The 20,035-nt window shown below is 41.5% G+C and overlaps 1 protein-coding gene across 1 annotated transcript in view; it reads left to right on the forward strand.

Annotated features, from left to right (window-relative positions):
* Positions 1–8,997: 8,997 nt before the first annotated feature.
* LOC107086263 (extracellular serine/threonine protein kinase FAM20C-like) overlaps positions 8,998–20,035 on the forward strand; it is a 56,795-nt gene continuing 45,757 nt past the window's right edge. Inside the window, exons 1-3 of the mRNA XM_015377090.1 lie at positions 8,998–10,175; positions 11,317–11,492; positions 14,837–14,915. Coding sequence (XP_015232576.1) covers positions 9,682–10,175; positions 11,317–11,492; positions 14,837–14,915 — 749 coding nt within the window. The 5' untranslated portion in view covers positions 8,998–9,681. The remainder of the gene's footprint in view (positions 10,176–11,316; positions 11,493–14,836; positions 14,916–20,035) is intronic.

Raw genomic sequence — 20,035 nt, forward strand, 5'->3', positions numbered from 1 at the left:
AGGAGCACACACACACCCGAACCTCAAACACTTATTTGCACTGGGCCTGTTTTTGTCTGCCTCTCTCCAGTACGCCTTGCCCACTCCTCCGCCTGAACTCACACCACTCAGACAGACACACACCTGGGTAAGTATAGTGCTGACTGTGGGCCTCCTGATCGTGCTTAAAAATAAGCCCTTAGATAGAGCAACAAGGAGACTCAGCCCCAACGTCTGATAGTAGAGGGAGCACTGGGTCGGGAGAACTCTGCTCAATAACAGCTTATTATAGCCACAGACGGTCTGGGCTTGGAAGATGTTATAAGTGCTGATCCCAGAGAGTCTGCAGCATCACCAAAGAGAGGAAAGTGCCTTCTCCAGGTCCTCCTTTCACATTCTTACTAAATTCAGGGAAAATAATTCATATTGGGCAGCTTGGACTGATTGAAAAAGAAAACAATGTTAAAACTAACATGCATCTTAGTAAATTACTATAAAAACCAAAAAAGCAACAAATTTATTTTTTCCTGAAAATCCATTTAAAAATAGAAACAAAATGACTGGTTTCGTGCTTAAAGGTAATAACCCGGGGAGGATGATTTTTGGATCATCTGAATAAGTGGCCCTCCTAATTATCAATCATTCTGGTGATATTTTATGTGACCCTAGGTAGCTGTCTTTTTCTGTGCATGCGCATTTTCAGGTGTATATGTGTGGTGAGCTACGGTTTCAGCTAGTCATTGAAGATTGCCTTTCTCACTGCACTTCCTTGAAAAAGGCTGTGGAGAGGCTGACATACTGGAAAAATCTTCTTTTGGAGAGTTAGCTTGTATGAGCAATACAAACAGGGGCTTGTAAACAGAGTATGCATGAGGAGAAATGGGCTCGTTTAATAGGCGTTTCCTCTCGGGAGCGGGTACAGGGTTGTGCATGTGCATTTTGTTAAAAAGTGGATAGCGTGAGTCTTTTCAAAAATTCGCAAAAATCTTCCACTACACCTTTAAGCCCAGGTTTTAAGGAATTACAAATTGATGATGGTTTGAAATCAGAAATGTGTTCCTACAAATGAGAATGTCCATGTTCTGAATAGCATCAACATTCAGTCCTTGATTCATGCTCCTCTTACTTGACATGACAATGAAGTGAAGGTGACCAGCTGATATCCTATTGCTGCTTTCATAGTGAACTTCCTGTCAACAGCATTGCTGGTTCTGATGTCTCTCATTTCTCCTTTACTCCAAAATTTCTCTGTTGGGTTGTGGTCACCAAGAGATAGAGCAATTGCACTACAACAAGGTGTCCGGTACCTCTGTTAGAGAGACAGGCCCACAACATAACAGAGTCTCTTCTATGCGTAACAGCAGATTTATGCAGATTTAGACTTAGATTTATTCTGTCATTTTGCATACACGAGTGTAAACGAAAATAAATTTCTCAAGACAATTTCATCAGAAGGCATCAGATTCTCCAGCATTTTTAGTTGTATCAGAAATCTCCATCATAGTCTCATCCAGTTACATTTCTAGTAGAATTAATCCTATCAAACTAAGAAAGAAAATTCACATTAAAAGTTCACAGATTATTAATTAGTAACACATAACAGTCGGATATACCTACCAGATGTATTTATGGAACAAAAAGATAAAAGTTGGTTATAGAAAGGGTAATAATTGGGTCACGTAGACTCTGAGCCACAGCAGTGATATGATGGAGCAGTTTTAACGGCCGGTGTGACAGGCTAATATGACTGTGCAAAGTTAGATGTTGACTCATTAATCTGCAGGGATTTTCTGCTGTCAAGATATCTCACTCCTCAAGCATTTTTCAGTATGGTGCTTCTTTGCAGCCTATATGATGGTTCCAATAGTTCATAGGTCGCAGAATAACAAAGACAGGTTTTTCTGAGAAATAATTTTCTGCCAAACATGATTTGTGATGTATTAGTTTATTAACAAGGTTATTAGCCACCTAACATAGACACCGCTACAAACAGCAGGTAGGTGAATGGATGAGGACCATGACAGCCAGCCAGCAGGTGATTAATATTATATCTCTACTTAGTCTGTTAAAAGAGACATTTTCTTTTATCTTGAGTCCAGAAAGATTGCGACACAGTAAAAGCAGGTCCCCAGTTCTTTGTTTTCTGATCCCACAGATTTGCATTTTTCTATTCAGGAAAAAAGAAAGCTGTATTACCCTTCCCCCACCTGTTGCTGCACATTTTACAACAGCTAAACATACAACCAAGCTGTACTCTTACCCATTGTCTCCTGCTTCATCCTGGAGCGGGTCGTTGGGGGCAGCAGTCACAGCAGAGACTCCCAGTCTTCCCTTTCTGCAGACACCTGGCGAAGCTTGAGGTGTTCCCAGGCTAGCAGAGACACATAGTACCTCCATCATTTTCTGGAACACCTCCCTAGGGAGCAGTCCAGGGGGCACCTGAAAAAGATGTCCAAGTCATTAAAAAAAAAGAAAACAGACAGACAGATAAAATTAAATCAAAGCATAAAAGTCGCACACTTCTTTAATATATTAAAATCCTTCTTGAGGTTTAATTATCCAGTTTTAAAAGGCTCACATCAGTGAGTCAGTGAAGGTCCTGAGGGAGCTGGTTCCAGACTCTGGTTGTTGTGATGGCAAAGTCCCAGTCAGCCCCATGTTTAGATTTAGTTCACTGAATATTTAAAGCTATGGTTGGTAATGTTGGAGAGCTAGTAAGATTCAAAAGCAGAACTCCCCACCTCCGTTCAAAGCTATGTCCTTCTCTGCAAACTTGAAAGCGCATCTCACAGCAGAACCCAGCAAAGCAGAGGGGAGCCAACTCAGCCATTTCTTTCAATACATTTTGGACTTCAACCTAACCCTGTCGGGCCAAATGGCAGGGATAGGATTGGAGTTTTTACAGGATTACAGCTCTCACAGACATCTGATTATTTTACATTCCTTTTCCTGAATACGGTACATAAGGTATTGACAACTCTCAGGGGATTAATAACTATAGCTTTAACAAATATTGGACCAATCAACTCTGGGTTCTATCACACTTAAAAAATAAATCACAAAATCACTCATGGAGGATGGGGCCAGATCATAAATGGCTAAAAAAATAAATAGATAAAAGCTCAAAAATGTAATTTGAAAAAAAAACATGGGGACAGTGGACAAAGGATGGTTTCAGTGGGGGTGAAGCCTTTGTTTGGGACCAAGTCATTACTTCCCAAAACATAAGTAAATTTCAAGTCAAGTCACAAGATAAAACTAAAATTTCAAGTCTTCTGTAGTCATTATATCTGTAATTTGAGTCACTGACTCCCATCAAGTCATCAATTTAAAGTCCACACCTCAGCAGTAACAAGAGGAAGGTTTTTTTTTAACAGATGACTCTACATTACATCAATTGTTTAGAAACTCAGGGAGTTATAGACGTCAAATGTGCTAGATTTAATTCTACAGGAATACTTATCGAGATGTTTCTTACTTTAAAACAGAAAGACCGTTTAAAAAAAAAAGGTTTTCAAAAAAATATGTTTACCCTTTTTAAGAGATATTTAAGCTCATACATAATTTTAACAGGGAATAACAATGGTTTGCATAAAATTCAGGAATAACACGCTTTCTTATCTGTGAAACCATTCAAACTACTTCTTAGTTTAAAATAATTGTTTTATGAGTTTTTTTTTATGTTGTTTGTTATTTTTTGGTTTGTTTGTTTGTTTTTTTGTATCCTGTTTTGCCAATATAGATTTGGGAATAGTTGTCCTAGAGCTAGATGATAGCCCAGCAGATTTGCATTCACAAACAGACCATTTAGACGTAAGGTTGATACTTTTATATTAAACTTTATTAAAAAATATTTATGGAGTAAAATCTCATACAACGGACCCAGAGATGAAAAGGGAGTTAAGAAAGAAAGAGGGAATAAGAACTAACAGGAAAGATAGAGAGATAGAGACAGGGAAGAGTGTATGAAAAGAGAGAAAATAAAACAAAACCGCAAAAAATCGACTCCTAGAAGTCTGCTTCTCCACCTGTATGAGATGAGAGGAACAGAAAACAGATAACATAACAGAAAGAGGGCACCAGAAAATCAAAGTAAACATAAGCAAAGCATCTTTAACTTACCCCATCAACAGATTTATTACCTTAAACAAGAATATTTGATCATAAACAAGAATTTTATAAATAGCATTTTTCCTCGGTCCTCAGGCATCATCTTAATGAACTCTGAGTGTCAGATTTCCTCCAACTAAGGCAGCAACTATTTGTGTTAGTGGAACAAAGTGACGATCACAAGCAGAACACGCTTCTCTCTCATGCATCCCTAATATGCAATCAGGCAGAATGTCAAGCTTGATTTGTGCTGAAATCCACAGCTAATAAATATGTAAACAAAAGATGCATCTTTCATTCAAACGTTAGAAGGAAACAGACTGAAAGAACCGAAGACAACAGAGAAAACGCCTCAAATAATGAAGTTCAAATAAGCGTCTCCTTCAGGCCTTTCTGACAAGGCCTCCGACAATCCAGCATGTTTTTTTTACCTTATTGAAAGTGTTTAAAGTTTACATATCTGGATCTAGAGCGAGCAGATGTGAGAAGACATGAAGGAGCCCTGCGGTTTATTAGGGTCAGCAGAGTGCAGTTATCTGTAACGTCCATTCCAATGCGATGCATCAGATACACCGAGAGTATCTGTCAGTGTCAGAAGATAAGGATCCAGTATTCAAGGCAGACAAACAGATTTCCCAAAATGTTTATTAAAAACTGAGTCGGAGTGAGTGGCGTCGGCGTCTAAGGCGTAAACCTCTGCGGGTGGAGACAGCAGGTAAGTGATCACGTCTTTCTGGTAGTGGATGATAATGGATGTGTGAGTGATTAACCTGGTCTTGTAGTTCAGTCCAAATCCAGAGGGTGAGTATGGTTCCAGCTGGCCAGCTGCCAACGAAGTATGGCGGTCGCAGCACAGAGGGTCCCAGATGCTGATCTATCAGTGGTCGGAGGACAAGCAGGAGATCAGAACTGAGCAGACGGATGTAAACAGGATGATCCAGAGGGAGAAGCCAAAGCCGATGTTGTTGACATGCTCGGGTTGTCAGAGCCACGAGGTCAGAGGTCCGGCGAAGTGCCAAGAGAGAATCCAGGATGGACTCGGGTCACAGTTCCAGGTAAGGTACAGAAACAGGTAGAGATCCAGCAGGAGTCAGAAGACAGGTCAGGCAAACAGATCAGACAGGAAAAGGCAGGCTCAGAGGTCGAGAGGCAGAACAGGTCAGGATCAGGTAATCAGAAAACAGGAACGCTGGAATAAGTCTAAACAACAGCTCGAAATAATCTGGCACTGATGACTGGTCTGAAGGCTGGTTAAATAGAGATTAATGCAGAAGGATCAGAGAAGCGAGTAATAAGAACTGGGCGGAGCTAAGCAGGTGTATGAAATTAGTAATCAGACCCTACATCAGTGCAGAGGTCATAACAGCGTCGCTGTTCAGGGATGGAAATTAGTCTTGTCTCCCACTTAACTATAGTTACATTGAAGGCAAAAACAGACTAGGAATTTACTCCAGAAGGATGCATAGAAAAGCGATGACAACAGAAGGTCTAGGGAGAAAGACGGTTCCTTCGCTCCATTCACTTCCTGTCCTGCCAACATGAACCATTTAGAGCAACAGGTTCACATTTTAATCCAAAATGGTCCATTCTAAACAGCTCAAGGTTGCTGCTCTGGTTACACCTGCTCCAGAAATGCACAGCTTCATCAGTTAACCTCCTGGAAAATGTTTATTAACTGGGACAGTAAGATGTGTGAGAAATACAGTGAACCTGGAGTTCTTTGAAATATAAAGATACCATGACGGACATCATGACGGATCGTCCGTTATGCTTAACATTAGGAATGCTACACGCGAAGAGAGAGTAGGATAAACAAACTATTTTTGCTTTTACTGTTAATGTCTTACATTGTCATGGAGACGTCATGAACTAAGATGTCTCTCTTGGTTCCAGTTCTCTTCCAGAGGTGTGGTGATGGTTTTATGTCCTTTAGCATCCTGCTCACTCTGCCTGATGCCAAGATGAACAGAGGCTTTCATCAAGCCTGTGATCAGCAGCTAATTAAAATGGGCTTCTGCGTCACGTCATATTTATTCCCCAAGGAAACATGTAGTTATGGATTACTGATCTAAAGTTCATGGAAACTTTAATTAGTAAAGTATAAATTATGCTTTATTAAAAAAAAATAATCAAATGTAACCTTTTTTCACCCAAATCAGTTACAAAGTCAGGAGTTTAGATTTAGCTGTTGTCTCTTTGGGAAATGTTGTGTTTACACAGGATAACCTGCCCCCCCACATCTGCCTGATTGCAGCCGCACAAAGTCCAGCTGCTTTTAGTGCGGTTGCTTAATCAGTCAGTGGTCGTGTTGTTGTAACTTCCCCAGAGGAGGAAAGCTGGGAGTGCGCCAGACAAAGGCTGAAACCTGACCCTGGAAATCCCAGAGCTGGACTCTTTGGTCTCTGCTGGGACGTGTTTCTGTCTGGGTTTTGGCTTTTTGCAGTGATTGCTTCCATTTCACTTCTATAAATAAAAGAATATCATTAATATGGTGCTGAGAGAGCGTCATCGTAGAACAGTCTGGTTCCCTTCGCTCAACTCATACACTGATATCACCTGACAGAAAATGAAATAAATAAACCGATATGCTGACATATGAACCTGAAACCATGCTGTTGATTCATCCTGAAAGGCTTGGCTACAATTGCACAACACAGGCCTTGTAAGGAGCCAGTGACCCATGGCCTGCTGTGATCCATGTCTGACTGACATCAGTGCACATCCATCGGCACTGGTTGCACCTCAGGCAAGTATGGTGACCAGGCTATTGGGAGGGAGGGGGGTCCAGACCGCAGCAGGCATCGTTTAGCCTTCCTGCTTCAATCTCTCAGCGATAGCAGAGCGGAGGCAGCGATCCAACAGATCTTTGGCTATCAGGGAGCTGGGGATGCCCATGTTCACTCTCTGATGTATAAAATCACCCAAATGTTTGTGGGTTTAAGGGAATACTTTGTATTAAACTGTTAAACTTCTTCCACTCATCGATTCTTCTTCTACTTCATTTAAAAGTCTAAAGAGGTTTTAAAGTCCACCTTTTAAAGACAGAGTTTGATTCCATAACTTTCTCTTATCAGCAGAATATCTCCTTCACCTTTATCCACCTTCTTCATGGATGTTAGGTTTCTGTTATGTTTTTTATGGTTTAATTCTTAATTTGTTGTGTTCTTTGTTTTTTTTCTTAGTTACTGTCTTAGTCTTGGTTCTGTTATGTTTTCTTTTGAGTGTTTAGTTTTACTTTGCTCCATGTTTTTATAGTCTTAGTGGTTTAATTCCTATTTCATTGTCTTTTCTAGTTATTTTCAGTCTTCCAGGTTTTTATTTGCTGCCCTCTTGTGTTCTCCTTTTTCCCTAGCTCCCTTTCTGTTCTGCTCTTAGCTCACCTGTTCCCAATCTGCTCATTAGCCCTCTCTTTGTTTCTGTCTCTCTCTCTTCAGTTCCTCTTTGCTTGGTCCTCATCTAACTTCGTCTAACTTCCTCCAACTCTGTCTCTCTGAGCCTTCCTCCTTGTGTTAGTGATCCCCCTGATGTCTCCATGGTTTCTGATTCGTTTTTGACTTATTTTCATGTTTTGATTTTTTGGGGATTTTTGGACTCCTGGTTTCTTGTTTGTTTGGACTTAGTTTTCATTTTGGATTCCTGGTTGCCTGTTTGTTTTGGTTTTCGTTTCATATTTGGATTTTTGTATTACCTGCCTCTGTGTTTCAGTTACTATCATTAAATCCACAAGAAATTCACCTCTGCCTCCCTGCCTCTGCTTTTGGGTCAAAAATCCGAAACCTGATCATGACAATGGAGGATTATTCAGATTTCTTTATAAAAAACAAACAAATACATTTTAGCATGCATATGTGCTCACCCCTCCTGGGTCAGAGTTTGGTAGAAGCGCCTACACCTCCAGGGATTTTGGGATTCTTATCTTGCAATCTATCCTTGCAATTTTGTAACTATACATTAGTTCCTGAATACTTACTCTGTGTTTTGCAGGTAACTCATTAGTACTGGTTAATTTTCCATTAGTTACTGATTAGTTCTGCAGGCATCATCTAGCAATGAAGTTAATTTTGTGTATGTTATTGTAAATTGTTCCCTTTTATTCTCCTATAAAAATGCTGATCTCTGTTAAACTATGTAATCTATTAAAGATGTCTGACAAACTTGTTAATGATCAGCTTAAGAAATATCTATTTGCAGAGAAAATCTTATCACCACTCTAGTTTCAGGAAACAGCACAGTAGAGTTACAGCCTCCATAAAAGTTGTAAATGATATTATTGAAGCCTTAGATAACAGTCGCTGACCTGTCCTTTTTAATTAGCTTATCTTAAGTAAATTCTGCAAAGGGTGCTATGAATTTGTTGCTCTGGAATGGGAATCGTTTGGGAAGACACGAGGCAGGGGATGACTCTGAGTGAAGGTTAATGACCCCTGGTCTGACCTAGAAAAACCTGCTGGATTAGACTTTAGTTCTGGGGAAAGAAATGAATAAATCTGCAAGACAGAGCATGAATCTTAGTGAAGTTTATGAATAAATAATAATACCCTGAATTCAGCTGAGTATCTACACTGTTTAAGTCGGAAAAAAACAACAGACAGCACTTTGTGGTTTTTATTTCAAGCAGCCATTGAACGGTATTGAAGATGCAATTGCTGCTGAGTGGCAACATCTGATGCAGGATGGAAGGTGATCCTAGGACTGATGAGGGCTCTAATAGATCTGTCTATCGATGGGTTATGGAGAAAGAAGAAGGAAGTTTGAGGAGCGTGCAGGCTGCAGCAGAAAGACGCCCTCTTCTTGTGCACCAGTGAATCTCTCCTCCCTCTGTTTTCCCCTCTCTCTCTCCGGCTCTTCTCCGCCAATCTGCGCGCAGTGACGCTGCGCTAAAGGCTGGATCTATCCTGGGCTTCATCATCATATTTATCACACCCTCCCAGATTCCCACATGCTTACAAGGGGCTCATTCTTTTCTCCAGCTGTAGGAAACCCAGCGGTGCCTCCCGCTGAATACCTGAGCGCAGCGCTTGTTTTTCATGGGATGTGGATGAAGGCACCTATTTCCGGGGACTTTCCCTGAACAACACTGAAATGTGACGCTTTCCTCATTCCGTTTAAGTACTGATCCAGCCGAACCGGACATCTCCCTTTCCATTTTTTGAATATCTTGCCCCATTCGCTTTAGATCCAGGCTGGACGGACCCGGATCGTGCGCGCTGCGGGGTCTCGTGGGATTGCGCGTTTAGAGAGGATCTTAGATCCCGTGTTTCCTGTTCTTCTGCACGGGAAGAGGGCCGGGCAGATGAGTATGAGGCTTGCAAACATCTCCCTTTGGTCAGAACCAACCCGAACCGACTTCACTTGAATGGTAAAGGGATCGACTCTGGACTGGATCCGGGTGATGTGGCAGATTCTGGAGGCTGAACGCTGAATCCTTTCCTCAAGACGGCCAGTGAAGATGGGTCCTACTTGTTCAATGTGTATCTCATTAGACTGGCGTCCAGTTTGATTAACATCATCAGTGATGTAGTCAGCCTGGTCATCTGCGTCCTCATCATCTGCACCAAGTACTCGCATCTGCTCAAGAAGGAGACCGTGAAGATGATCCTCCTGCGTAAATTCCGGGTCCTGATCCTCATGGTGTTCCTGGTGGCCTGCTCCATGCACATCATGATCGACCTGTTACCCAAGCTGGAGCGCCAGGGCACCGCCGGCTGCTCCTGCGCGCACACGCCGAGCGAAGAGCCGGTCCGCAGCTGGGCCAAGCAGAGCTGGCCCAACAAGCACACCCTGCGGATCCTCCAGGACTTCAGCAGCGAGCCCAGCTCCAACGCGTCCTCCCGCTCCTTGGATCGGATCCCTGCTGACAGGGCGCCCGGTCCGCAGCTGCCCGGTCAGCGCGTCGACAGGAAGCGAGCCTTCATCCAGGAGGCAGGGGTGGCCCACAGGAGACCGGCCAAAGGTTCCAGGCTGTCTGCTCTGTTTGAGCATCCCTTCTATAGAAGATCTCTGCCGCCTCTGACGGATGAAGACACGCTGTTCAACGTCAACACGGACATCAGATTTGACCCCAAAGCTGCGGAGGACCAGGCATGGTAAACAGGGGCGCATGTAGGCTGATGTAGGGACAGGGTGGCTGGGGGACCAAAGCCAGATCAGCTGCCTGGTAGGAGTTTATTTTGGCTCAGATTCTGGGCCAACCTGATTTCATTGCTTTGGCTGGAGGAAAAGTCAGTTTAGGGTCAAACTAAAACTATTATGCTGCCATTATATCATCATCCACCTGTAGAACTTGTCCTGCCCCCCCTGTTATGTTCCCTGCTCTGAAAACAAGCTGCAAACTTTAAAATATAATTAAAATTGATGGAAGTGTCAGTATATTACCTTAATTTGAGCTGGTAGGAAATTCAATTTGCTGATGGGGTAATCTGTTTTATGTGTAAAATGAGAAATGCACATCTCTAATAACTAATTTCAAATTATCCAAATAAAGAAAACCCCTTCCTTTGGTAGATCGCCTTAGTTACCTGTTTAAATAAGGATAAATATACAGATTTTAATACAGCTCCACTTTTATCAGAACTGTTTTTACAGTGTTATACTGTATCAGTTTCTTATGAAGTGGCGTACTGACAATAGACACAGTAAATAAAACATCCCTAGGAAAATGTAAATTTTTCACCTTGACAATTTGCTTAAACAATTATTTAGAAAATGGAATAGGCTTTAAGCTTCAGCTGTACTAAGATAGGATCGCAGTATTTGTCTGCTAGATCACGGGTCTGCAACTCTGGCTCACTTAATCAATGCACACTTGCTCTGTTTTGTGTCTGTGTGTGTTATGGTTTTATTCTTTGCCCCCATGAAAAAAAAAAAGAAAAAAAACACTGGACCATCTCAAACTGTCACTACCTTTTAGACAGCCATATCTGTAACTTTATGACTTAATTAAAACGTTTTTCAAAATCGTTTTGCAAAATGTTGGATCTAATTATAGAACATATTTGATAGTTAAAGCCAAACAGTTAAAGACTTCACTTTAGTACATATATATATATATATATATATATATTTTTTTTTTTTTTCCCTTTTTATTTTCAAAATTCCAAATTTTCCATGATAAAACTTTCTCTCAACTAAAACTTGTTACATTTTCACATGCTTATTAAGATTAAATGTCATTGACATGTTCAGCCAGTCCTGTAACTGCTCTGTCTTCATCCTGTCACTGTCCAGGACCGGGGAAGGTACAGATGATGAGTTCAGTCCCACAGGGGAGCTGACGCCTGAGTCCTACCCCAACTGGCTCCGCTTCCACATTGGGATTAACCGCTATGAGCTGTACTCCCGACACAACCCGGTCATCGACGCTCTCCTTAAAGATCTGGCGACGCAGAAGATCACCAGCGTCGGTGAGCTTTTTAGTTCATATGATAAAATCTATTTTGAGTTGGTTTGATTAAGACAGAGGATCATGCAAACAGTAGCATTTTATGGAATGAACAAATAGTTAATAATCCAAGTTGGATTAGCTGGTTCCCAATCCCTATCACTGACTCATGGAAATACTCAGGTTAATTTGTCAGATAATTTGGATTTAATCATATTCTAGATTATTTTTCCTGTCTCCCTCACTACTGACCATGCCTCCCTGTGCAGAGAGCCATATCCACATCAGCAGAATCTGACACTGTGAGCTTATTGAGTTTATATTAGAATAACAAACACAAACCGGAGGTAGGACAATGGTGAATTCTTAGCAAACCTATGGTGACAATGGAAAGAAGTTATTTCCTTTAAAGAGAAGAAAAGGTCCATCAGAACCAGAACCAGACTCACTATAACCTGCAGTCAGCTGGAGAATTGAGAAAGCAGAAATTTAAAAACAGAAGAGCAGGAGATATTAGAGAAAATCCTAGAAAGAGTTTAGTGGAATAGCTCTGCGTGCCCCTCCTCCACCTGTTACTGCACACTTTCCCCTTGCATCCAATAGCCTGTTGTCTGAGAGACATTTTGGTTTTAATTTTCACATAAAAGATAAAATGCAGCTATTTTCCCCAATATAACTAACCAAACGTACAACAAGTATCTCAAACACGTTTTCCAAAGAATGTGTAGCAGATGGAGTATCTCTTCCAGCCCCCATGCTGAACATTGACTCACCAGCATGCAAAAACACACAAGTATGCAAAAATAAAGAAAGAGGTAAAGAAAGAGAGCTGTAGGCTATCAGACACCTCGATCTCCTCAGCTTGCACGTTCCTGCCCTTCCCGGTCAAGAGCCAGAGAGGAACAGACGGTCACACGGCCAGCAGCCGCAGCGTGACTTTTTAGATCATTTGAAAGGAGCTGTGTACCGTTTCTGCAGTGAAGATCTCCTCCTGCTGAGGATGCAATCTGGCATCAGGCTGAGCTAAAAATCCACGCAGGAGCACCTAGAATAACCCTTTTTTTTAATCTCCCCCTTCTTGGCCGCGTTTGACTCAAGCATTCCGAGAGTGCTTCTCGACTCAAGGTCGGCTGTCTGTAAAAAAAAACAAAAAAAAAAAAAACAGCATTTCTGATTCCAAGTTTATCTGGCAATGACAAAAATATAACTGCCCTTTAGCAGAGATTAAATGCTTATCTAGGAGGATTAGCTGTTCATAAAACTCACATCCATGCCTGGTTGCTGGTATAATACAACACTTTATTTTCCTGTCATCTCAAGGAGATGTTGTCTAATTTCTTTAGATTACTCCATACTCACAGCCTGTTTGGAAACAGGAAGCGGCTCCTAGCATCTCTTGCCAGCTAAATACATGGTGCTTCAGTAATTACAGAGTCTTAACACAGGCCCTGGGCAGAAAACCAGTAGAGCCCAGCAGCAGTTGTCTATTATTTAGACTTAAGGGTAGGAATGCTTGGATGTATTCATGAAAGTAGGCGCTGGTGAACAAAGCAGATATGATACATTTCTGCTGCTGGTTGGAACAGTTTGTAACTCTGACGGTCAGAGTGCAGAAACGGAGATAAACTCTTCTGCAACAACAACGTGGGCCTTTTACTGCATGTGGGCTGAAATGAGACAGTATTTCCAAGGCTTCTGCTTGCAAGCATGAGTTCCTGGTCAGTACAGCCCAAGTCGGCTGTTTTAAACTCGGTTCAGAGCTCTGGAAGGACACCCAGGCTTTTGCACAGGTCAATCAGACATCGATCTCTTCACCTCTCGCCAGTTTTTCTGTGTAAACAGTTTGCTTCCTGATTTTTTTATGTAAAAAAAATAAATGAAAGCATTGATCATTGGCAGAGAGCCACTGGAACGCAGCAGAAGCCATCGATCAGTGCTGAAATCGCACCTTTGCCTTTTCAGCGTTTTGGGTCCCAGCTGTGCCTTCAGACTGAATCATTCTGCTGGGGGGGGGGGAGAAAACTAGAAGAGATGAAGATGATTGGAGAGACAGAAACCCAGAAAGAGGCGCAGAGAAACGAAGCAGCGCTGCGCAGAACAAGCTCACATGTACAACAAAACACTGTAGGGTCAGAAGAACCGGATACTCAACCAGGACATGTTTCAGTTTATCTCCTGTTTTTGAGCCCCTGAATAGGCGATAATCCATGAATCATACTCAAAAAGGTTCATATTAAATGTTTAGAGGACTATCTTTTACTTCTGGGTGGATCATCTAAATAAGTGGTCCTCCTAATTGTCAATCATTCTGGTGATATGAGTCTGACATAGTGGGAAAATTGCAAATCTTCTTTTGGAAAGTAAGCTTGTATGAGCGATGCAAACAGCAACTTTTAAACAGAGTGTGCAGGAGGAGAAATGAGCTTGTGCATTTTTTCACATTTAATAGGCGTTCCCTCTCAGGAGCGGTTACAGGGTTGTGCATGTGTAGTTTTTTTTTTAAGTGGAGAGGGCGGGTCATTTTAAAAAAATCTGGAAAGTCCATTACTATACCTTTAATCTTTATTTTAATTAGTCTTTCAAACAACAAAGATTGGATGATTTTATTATTGGATGTTAAGGCCAGGCTTTAAAATGTAAGATTTACTGTGTTAAACAGGCACCAAAGGTTTCCATTAAACCCAATGTGTTGGATGTACTCTCTAAGTTTATTTTCAGGCACAGATTACCTTTAAATAGTTGGCTGTAGAGCAGGGGTGGGCAATTCCAGTTCCTGGGGGCCAGTATCCTGCAACTTTTAGATCCATCCTTGGTCCAACACACTGAGTTACCTCCTTAGCAAGAGTCCTCTCAGTCATCTAATTATTTGATTCAGATGTGTTGAATTGATCACTTGCTTGATTAGTTGTCTTTCAACCCAGAAGATGTTGATACACTTCCAGTTACCAGTCCTACATGTGATCATTCCCCCTTAGGAAGGCACCAGGGGCACCACAGTGTGTTAAAGTGAGGCCAAGTGAATGAGGCGCTTTGAGTTGGTTTGAATAGATGTGGTCCATTTATCGGAGTAGGTGTGAACTAAGAGGTACTGACCTCTCGCTCTTCTTCCTGTTGTGAGTTGAGCAGCAGGACTGAAGGAAAATGTTCTGCTTCATAGATGCTGTTTACAGAAAGTCTTTAAGTTTTCTTGCTCTGCTGTTTCTGCTGCATCCAGGCTGTTTCTGAGCTGCTTTAATCCATCTGGTTAAAACCTGTAAAATGGAGAGAAAACCCAGAAAAGGGTTTGCTTTAGTTGTATAGCTTTAAAGGTAAAGCAAACACCCTGAAGTGATTTATATATTGTTGTTTTCTGTTTGATTCCAACAGCTATGAAGTCTGGAGGCACTCAGCTGAAGCTCATCATGACCTTCCAGAACTACGGCCAGGCGCTGTTCAAGCCGATGAAGTACGTCATTCTGTTTCTCTAACACGCGTTTATTTAGCGTGACTATTCTGTTGCCATACTGCATCTCTTCACCTCCTCACAGCGTCAGCCTCATTTCCATGTTGGTTTCTCTGCTGACATCAGATCCCTTTCAGTTATGAACAGCCTCTTTATCCGATCGGCGTTTCAGCTCCAGGTGACAGGCTCCTTTCTTAGGGCGGCCATGTTCGAGGCCCTAAACCTCCGGCCTCACCTGCTGCATCGTTTTAAGGCTAAATTACCCCCCTTGTCAAAATCTGACTCTTTCTAGTCAGTTCTGGCAAGTTTCCTCTAACCTCAACTCATGATGTTATTGATATTTGTTAATTGAACGGGTTTGAGTCTTATCTGCTTCTCTCTGCAGCTTTATTTAACTTTGTGGGAGGGGGAATGTTTTCTGTTTCCTGTCAGAAAGTGGCGATGAGGGTTATATTAAAAAGACAGATGCTCATGTTGCCCCACTGAGAGATTCTGACCTTGGTGGTCTGTGGAGTCATCATGTAGTGAAAACAGGAAGTGCTGATGTCCACTGATGTGCCTCAGTGTATATCAGGAAACCATAATGATCTGGTCGACTGCATGACTTTCTCAGGTGCACATGTTCCTAGTCTTAAAGATTTAAAACATTTATGTGTTTTGACATCATTACATTTAACCTCTGTGATCTGCTTCATTTAGTGGATAAAAACTTTCTTTTTCGTTTTTTTTTTTATTTCTAAACAGAAAAAAATAAACACCCATGTTGCTTAAAGCTCCTATTGCTCACCGTATATTATAGCTTAAATAACTACACCTAAAGGTCATGATTTTCATGCAATACAACGATAGTTGTACATTCACATTTTGGAGTAAAAACGTGTGTCACAGATTTTATTCTATTTAAATTATATTCTGAATTATTAAAACATTACAATTTCAAATCAAAACTCCTGTTTCTGGTTTTCAATAAACTTGAATAACAAATCAGAAAAATTAACAAAACAATAATAAGAAAAAGAACATTCATGTTTGAAAAAGGCCATAGACTAAACTCTGAATTTTTTAACTTTATTGAGCAACAATTAAACTTTTACCAGGTCCATTCAGCCCACACATACTTTTGCTAAGCTGATCGTGTTTGGGCCATTTTGACTTAAATTCTCTGCCAGTTTAATCCATTTTTATTATTAAAAATGAACCTGGAAACATTTATTAAAGGAGCATAGTCATTTTATATGCCTATAAAGAAAACCTTCTCTCTGTCTCAAGTATAAGTAGATAAATCAGTGCTACATGGTGGCACTGGGGAAAAAAGCTGCAGCTGGAAGGAGTTTGTGTATACCACAAAAAACAGCATTTTTTTTTGTCGTGGGCTGCATCTAAAGCCATAGTAAAAAAAAAAAAAAATGCTCTTAAAAAAAACAACCGTTGAAGGACTGAGTCTATCGTCGATGGACGATAGATTTGCCAATTTCTCAGGCTTAGCATATTGTATCGTTATCGTGATACATTTTCATCCATTTTCGAACAAGCTTAATCCCAAGTGGGGTCATTCACATTCACACACACAATCACACCTAAGGAGAATTTTAGAGAAGCCTATTAACCTAACAGTCATGTCTTTGGACTGTGGGCAGAAGCTAGAGTACCCGGAGAGAACCCACGCATGCACTGGGAGAACATGTAAACTCCATGCAGAAGGCAGCAGTGCTCCCCACCGCGCCACTGAACAGCCCTGATACAGTTCCAGTTACTATACAAAAATTTTATTTATCATTTAAATGATAAATTAGAATCAGTGAAAATTAAGAACTTTATAACCTTCATAAATTATCAGAATTTTTATTTTTACTATTTATTTATTTTCTTTCACTTTTTTTCCATTAGGGCATTGACAAATGTGAAGAGTATGATTAAATGAGGTTCAAATAAGATGTTTAGTAATTAACATAATTCTTAGATGCTTTTTTACTGGTGTCCTGATTATTTTTATTAATAATTTTTATTAATGATTTTTTAATTAATGATTTTTATTACAGATTTTTACTGCCGTAACTGGTGTCCTGATTATTTTTATTAATAATTTTTATTAATGATTTTTAATTAATGATTTTTATTACTGATTTTTACTGCCGTAACTGGTCCTGAAGGATCTGATTTTAAGTGCATCTTCTCTCCAATAGTGTTACTCCTGATTTCCTGATTATGGGGGTATGATTGCTGTGGACAGTCGTCACAGCCTTACAGTCACCTCAGAAAGAAGTAATGTTTTGTTTTTTTACCGTCACTTTTATTGTTATCACGATAATATCAGCAAATATAGTGATATGATTGTGATTGAATATTGCTCAGCCCTACCACACAGTGACTATGCATGTCACTGTATAGTAGTATCATCTGGTAGGATTAAATGTAGAGTAATCAGAGTATCTGAGGCTAAAACAGCCTGGTTTGGGGATATCCGGTTTTTCTGCTTGTTTAACGCCAACCGACAACCACTGGGGTCTTTAGGAATTCATCCGCAAAACCCACGTTTCCTGTTTCTTCGCAGCTAATCCTGGTTCAGCTCTGATTGAATGAGCGACAGTAGAACATGTCATTAACGTCACACAGAGAGGCAGAGCCTGGCGTCCTGAGATGACTCCTGCTTTAAAGGCAGCTCTTCTCTTCCTCAGATGGTTTCAGTGGTTTTGTTCTACTTACTTTCTAGGTTTTTCAGGTGAGGCAGGAACTGAGGATTTATTGGAGATGAAGCAGACGATAGATTTTGTGCCAAACCTAAGATAAAACCTGAGCTGTTTTGGGTTGATCGTATAATGCGTTTGAAACCATTAACAGCTACTGGTTCTAATGGTAGAAACCATTCCCCTAATGGCTGCTGGTGTTTAGATGATGACTCGGCCCATCAGAAGTGCTCCTTGATCCTAATCCCACACTGATTGGTGGATTTAAATGTCACATTTGCTTTGTTATTGTGGTTGTGAATTAATTATGGGTTAATGGTTCTTTGCTCAGCCTGTTGTGCAGCCTCTGCATGTCAGCGGGGAGAGTGGGGTTAAGCCTTCGGATGATAGGTAGGAGGGGGGGGCGGAGAAGCTATTCAGAGACTTGGTAATTACTGTTTCAATCGTACCACACAGAGTCAGGCCAGACGCAACAAGCCTGAAATCATCCTGACAGGCTAGGAGGAGTCCAGATGAGAGAGGTGAGAGAAACAGGAGATGGAGGGGAGGACGGGGGTGGAGGTGCGATGGATGCTCTCAGTCTGGATCCACAGCTTTATGAGCTTCACATGTTGAAACGACAAGTGAAGTAAACTAGGCTTCTGGGCTTAAATCTGTGGTCTGATTGGGCTGGTCAGAACCGTTTGTTTGGTAATCCTAAAACCCAATAATAGCTACATGGATTTATTTTTAACCAAACAACGCCTAGAAAAGTGTTTAATGTGCTCAGATTACTACATATCAATGGGTTTTGGGGGGATTTACTGTAAAGGGGAAGATAGGTTGGTTCATAAGAGAATGATCTTTTGATATTTTTGATCTATATGATGATATTTCTGCCCTTACTTCTTGGGAAACAGCTCAGCTCAGACAGATGGGGAAACTGAACATCCGTTTTGAAATCATTCATCCATCCATTTTCACCATTCGCGCTTAGCTCAAGCGGGGCAGCGAATGGTGCTGCTGCCTATCTCCAGCTGTCTAGGGGCAAGAGGCGGGGTGTACCTTGGACTGGTCACTAGTCCATCGGAGGGCAACACAGAGACAAACAACCATTCACGCAAACATTCACACTTAAGGGGAATATAGAGAAGCCAATTAGGCTAACTCAGGAAGCCGGAGTACCTGGAGAGAACCAAGGCATGCTCAGGGAGAAAATGCATACTCCATGCAAAAATAGCTGGGCCAGGAATCTAATCCAGATCTTCTTGCTGCAAGACAGCAGTGCTGCCCACTGCTTTACTGAGCATCCCTGTTTTGCACTGTACAATTTATTACCCTTTTCGGCCGATTCTCCAGTCATGCTAGAATTTTTTGAATCAGGCTCATGGTGTGTCTTGCGTTGTGTAGTATACAGGGGGTAACGAGGGCCGAGTAGCCTCTCACGACCACCTCCCGATCACGAATCGTAAGATCAGGAAAAATTCAAACATTTTTAAAATTCAGTCGGCCGTCGTGAGGTGTTCGTTCAACAGCAAATTCTGCTGTTGAAGTGTCTACGAGGCAATTTACCAGAACCTCACGCACTGTGCATGCTCAAACAAGGGAGTTTGTTTTCTTTTTCTTCTTCCAGATTGACGAGTCTGACCAGCGCCATCTCTGGTGTTGAGTCCGACGTGTGGTTTTTGGACGTACAGTGTGAGCAAGTAGATCGCATCAGAGCGTCGGGCCACAAAGTGTAAGGACATGCATCGTGAGCTGTGAACTTTTAAACCCTGCAGTTTGAGCTGCAGCTGAGAACAACGATTGAAAAAATTGACATTTCTGCAGGGTTCTTTTACTCTTCATGATGCGTTTTATTCTCTGATGTTTTCTAACCAACCGCTGAGATAAAGGATGCCACATTTTCCAATACTATTTGTAAAGAATTTCCAAACTATATATATATAATGTTTTGTCTTTTCACTTCCCCCCTATTTTTTTAAACAGTTTAAAATCAAAAGCAGTGCAGGTTAATGTTCAACATGACATCATGTGGGGATTTTTATGAGTTATGAATGATTTTGCAAGGCAGAGTTTGTTGGGTTTCAGTCTTACTCAGACTCGCATGCCAAGCCCAATAACCACAGAACCACACACATCCATCTAACCACCCAAACCATCTCCTTGTTTCCCAATCTGCTGCTGAGTTTCCACAGGCAGCATCAAAGGAGCCAGCGGCTGAAGGATCAAAGCCCGCTCCGCCTCTGCTCTAACTCCCAGCTCCTCTCAGCTCTCATTCAAATGTGTGCCAGGCAGTCGGGCCGCCAAGGCAGGTCGGCAGGCATGCGCGGCGTGTCTTCGTGCTATCGACCCCCCAGCCGTCCGCATCCTTGGAAAGCTGTTGTTCCTCTCTGTTTGAATATCGACTCCTTCCCCCCTTTCCTCTCTCAGTGCTCTTCCTCATTCCAAGAATTGATC

This window comes from Cyprinodon variegatus, unplaced genomic scaffold (genome assembly GCF_000732505.1).
Source record: "Cyprinodon variegatus isolate N-32 unplaced genomic scaffold, C_variegatus-1.0 Scaffold146, whole genome shotgun sequence".
In the NCBI taxonomy this organism is placed as follows: Eukaryota; Metazoa; Chordata; class Actinopteri; order Cyprinodontiformes; family Cyprinodontidae; genus Cyprinodon; species Cyprinodon variegatus.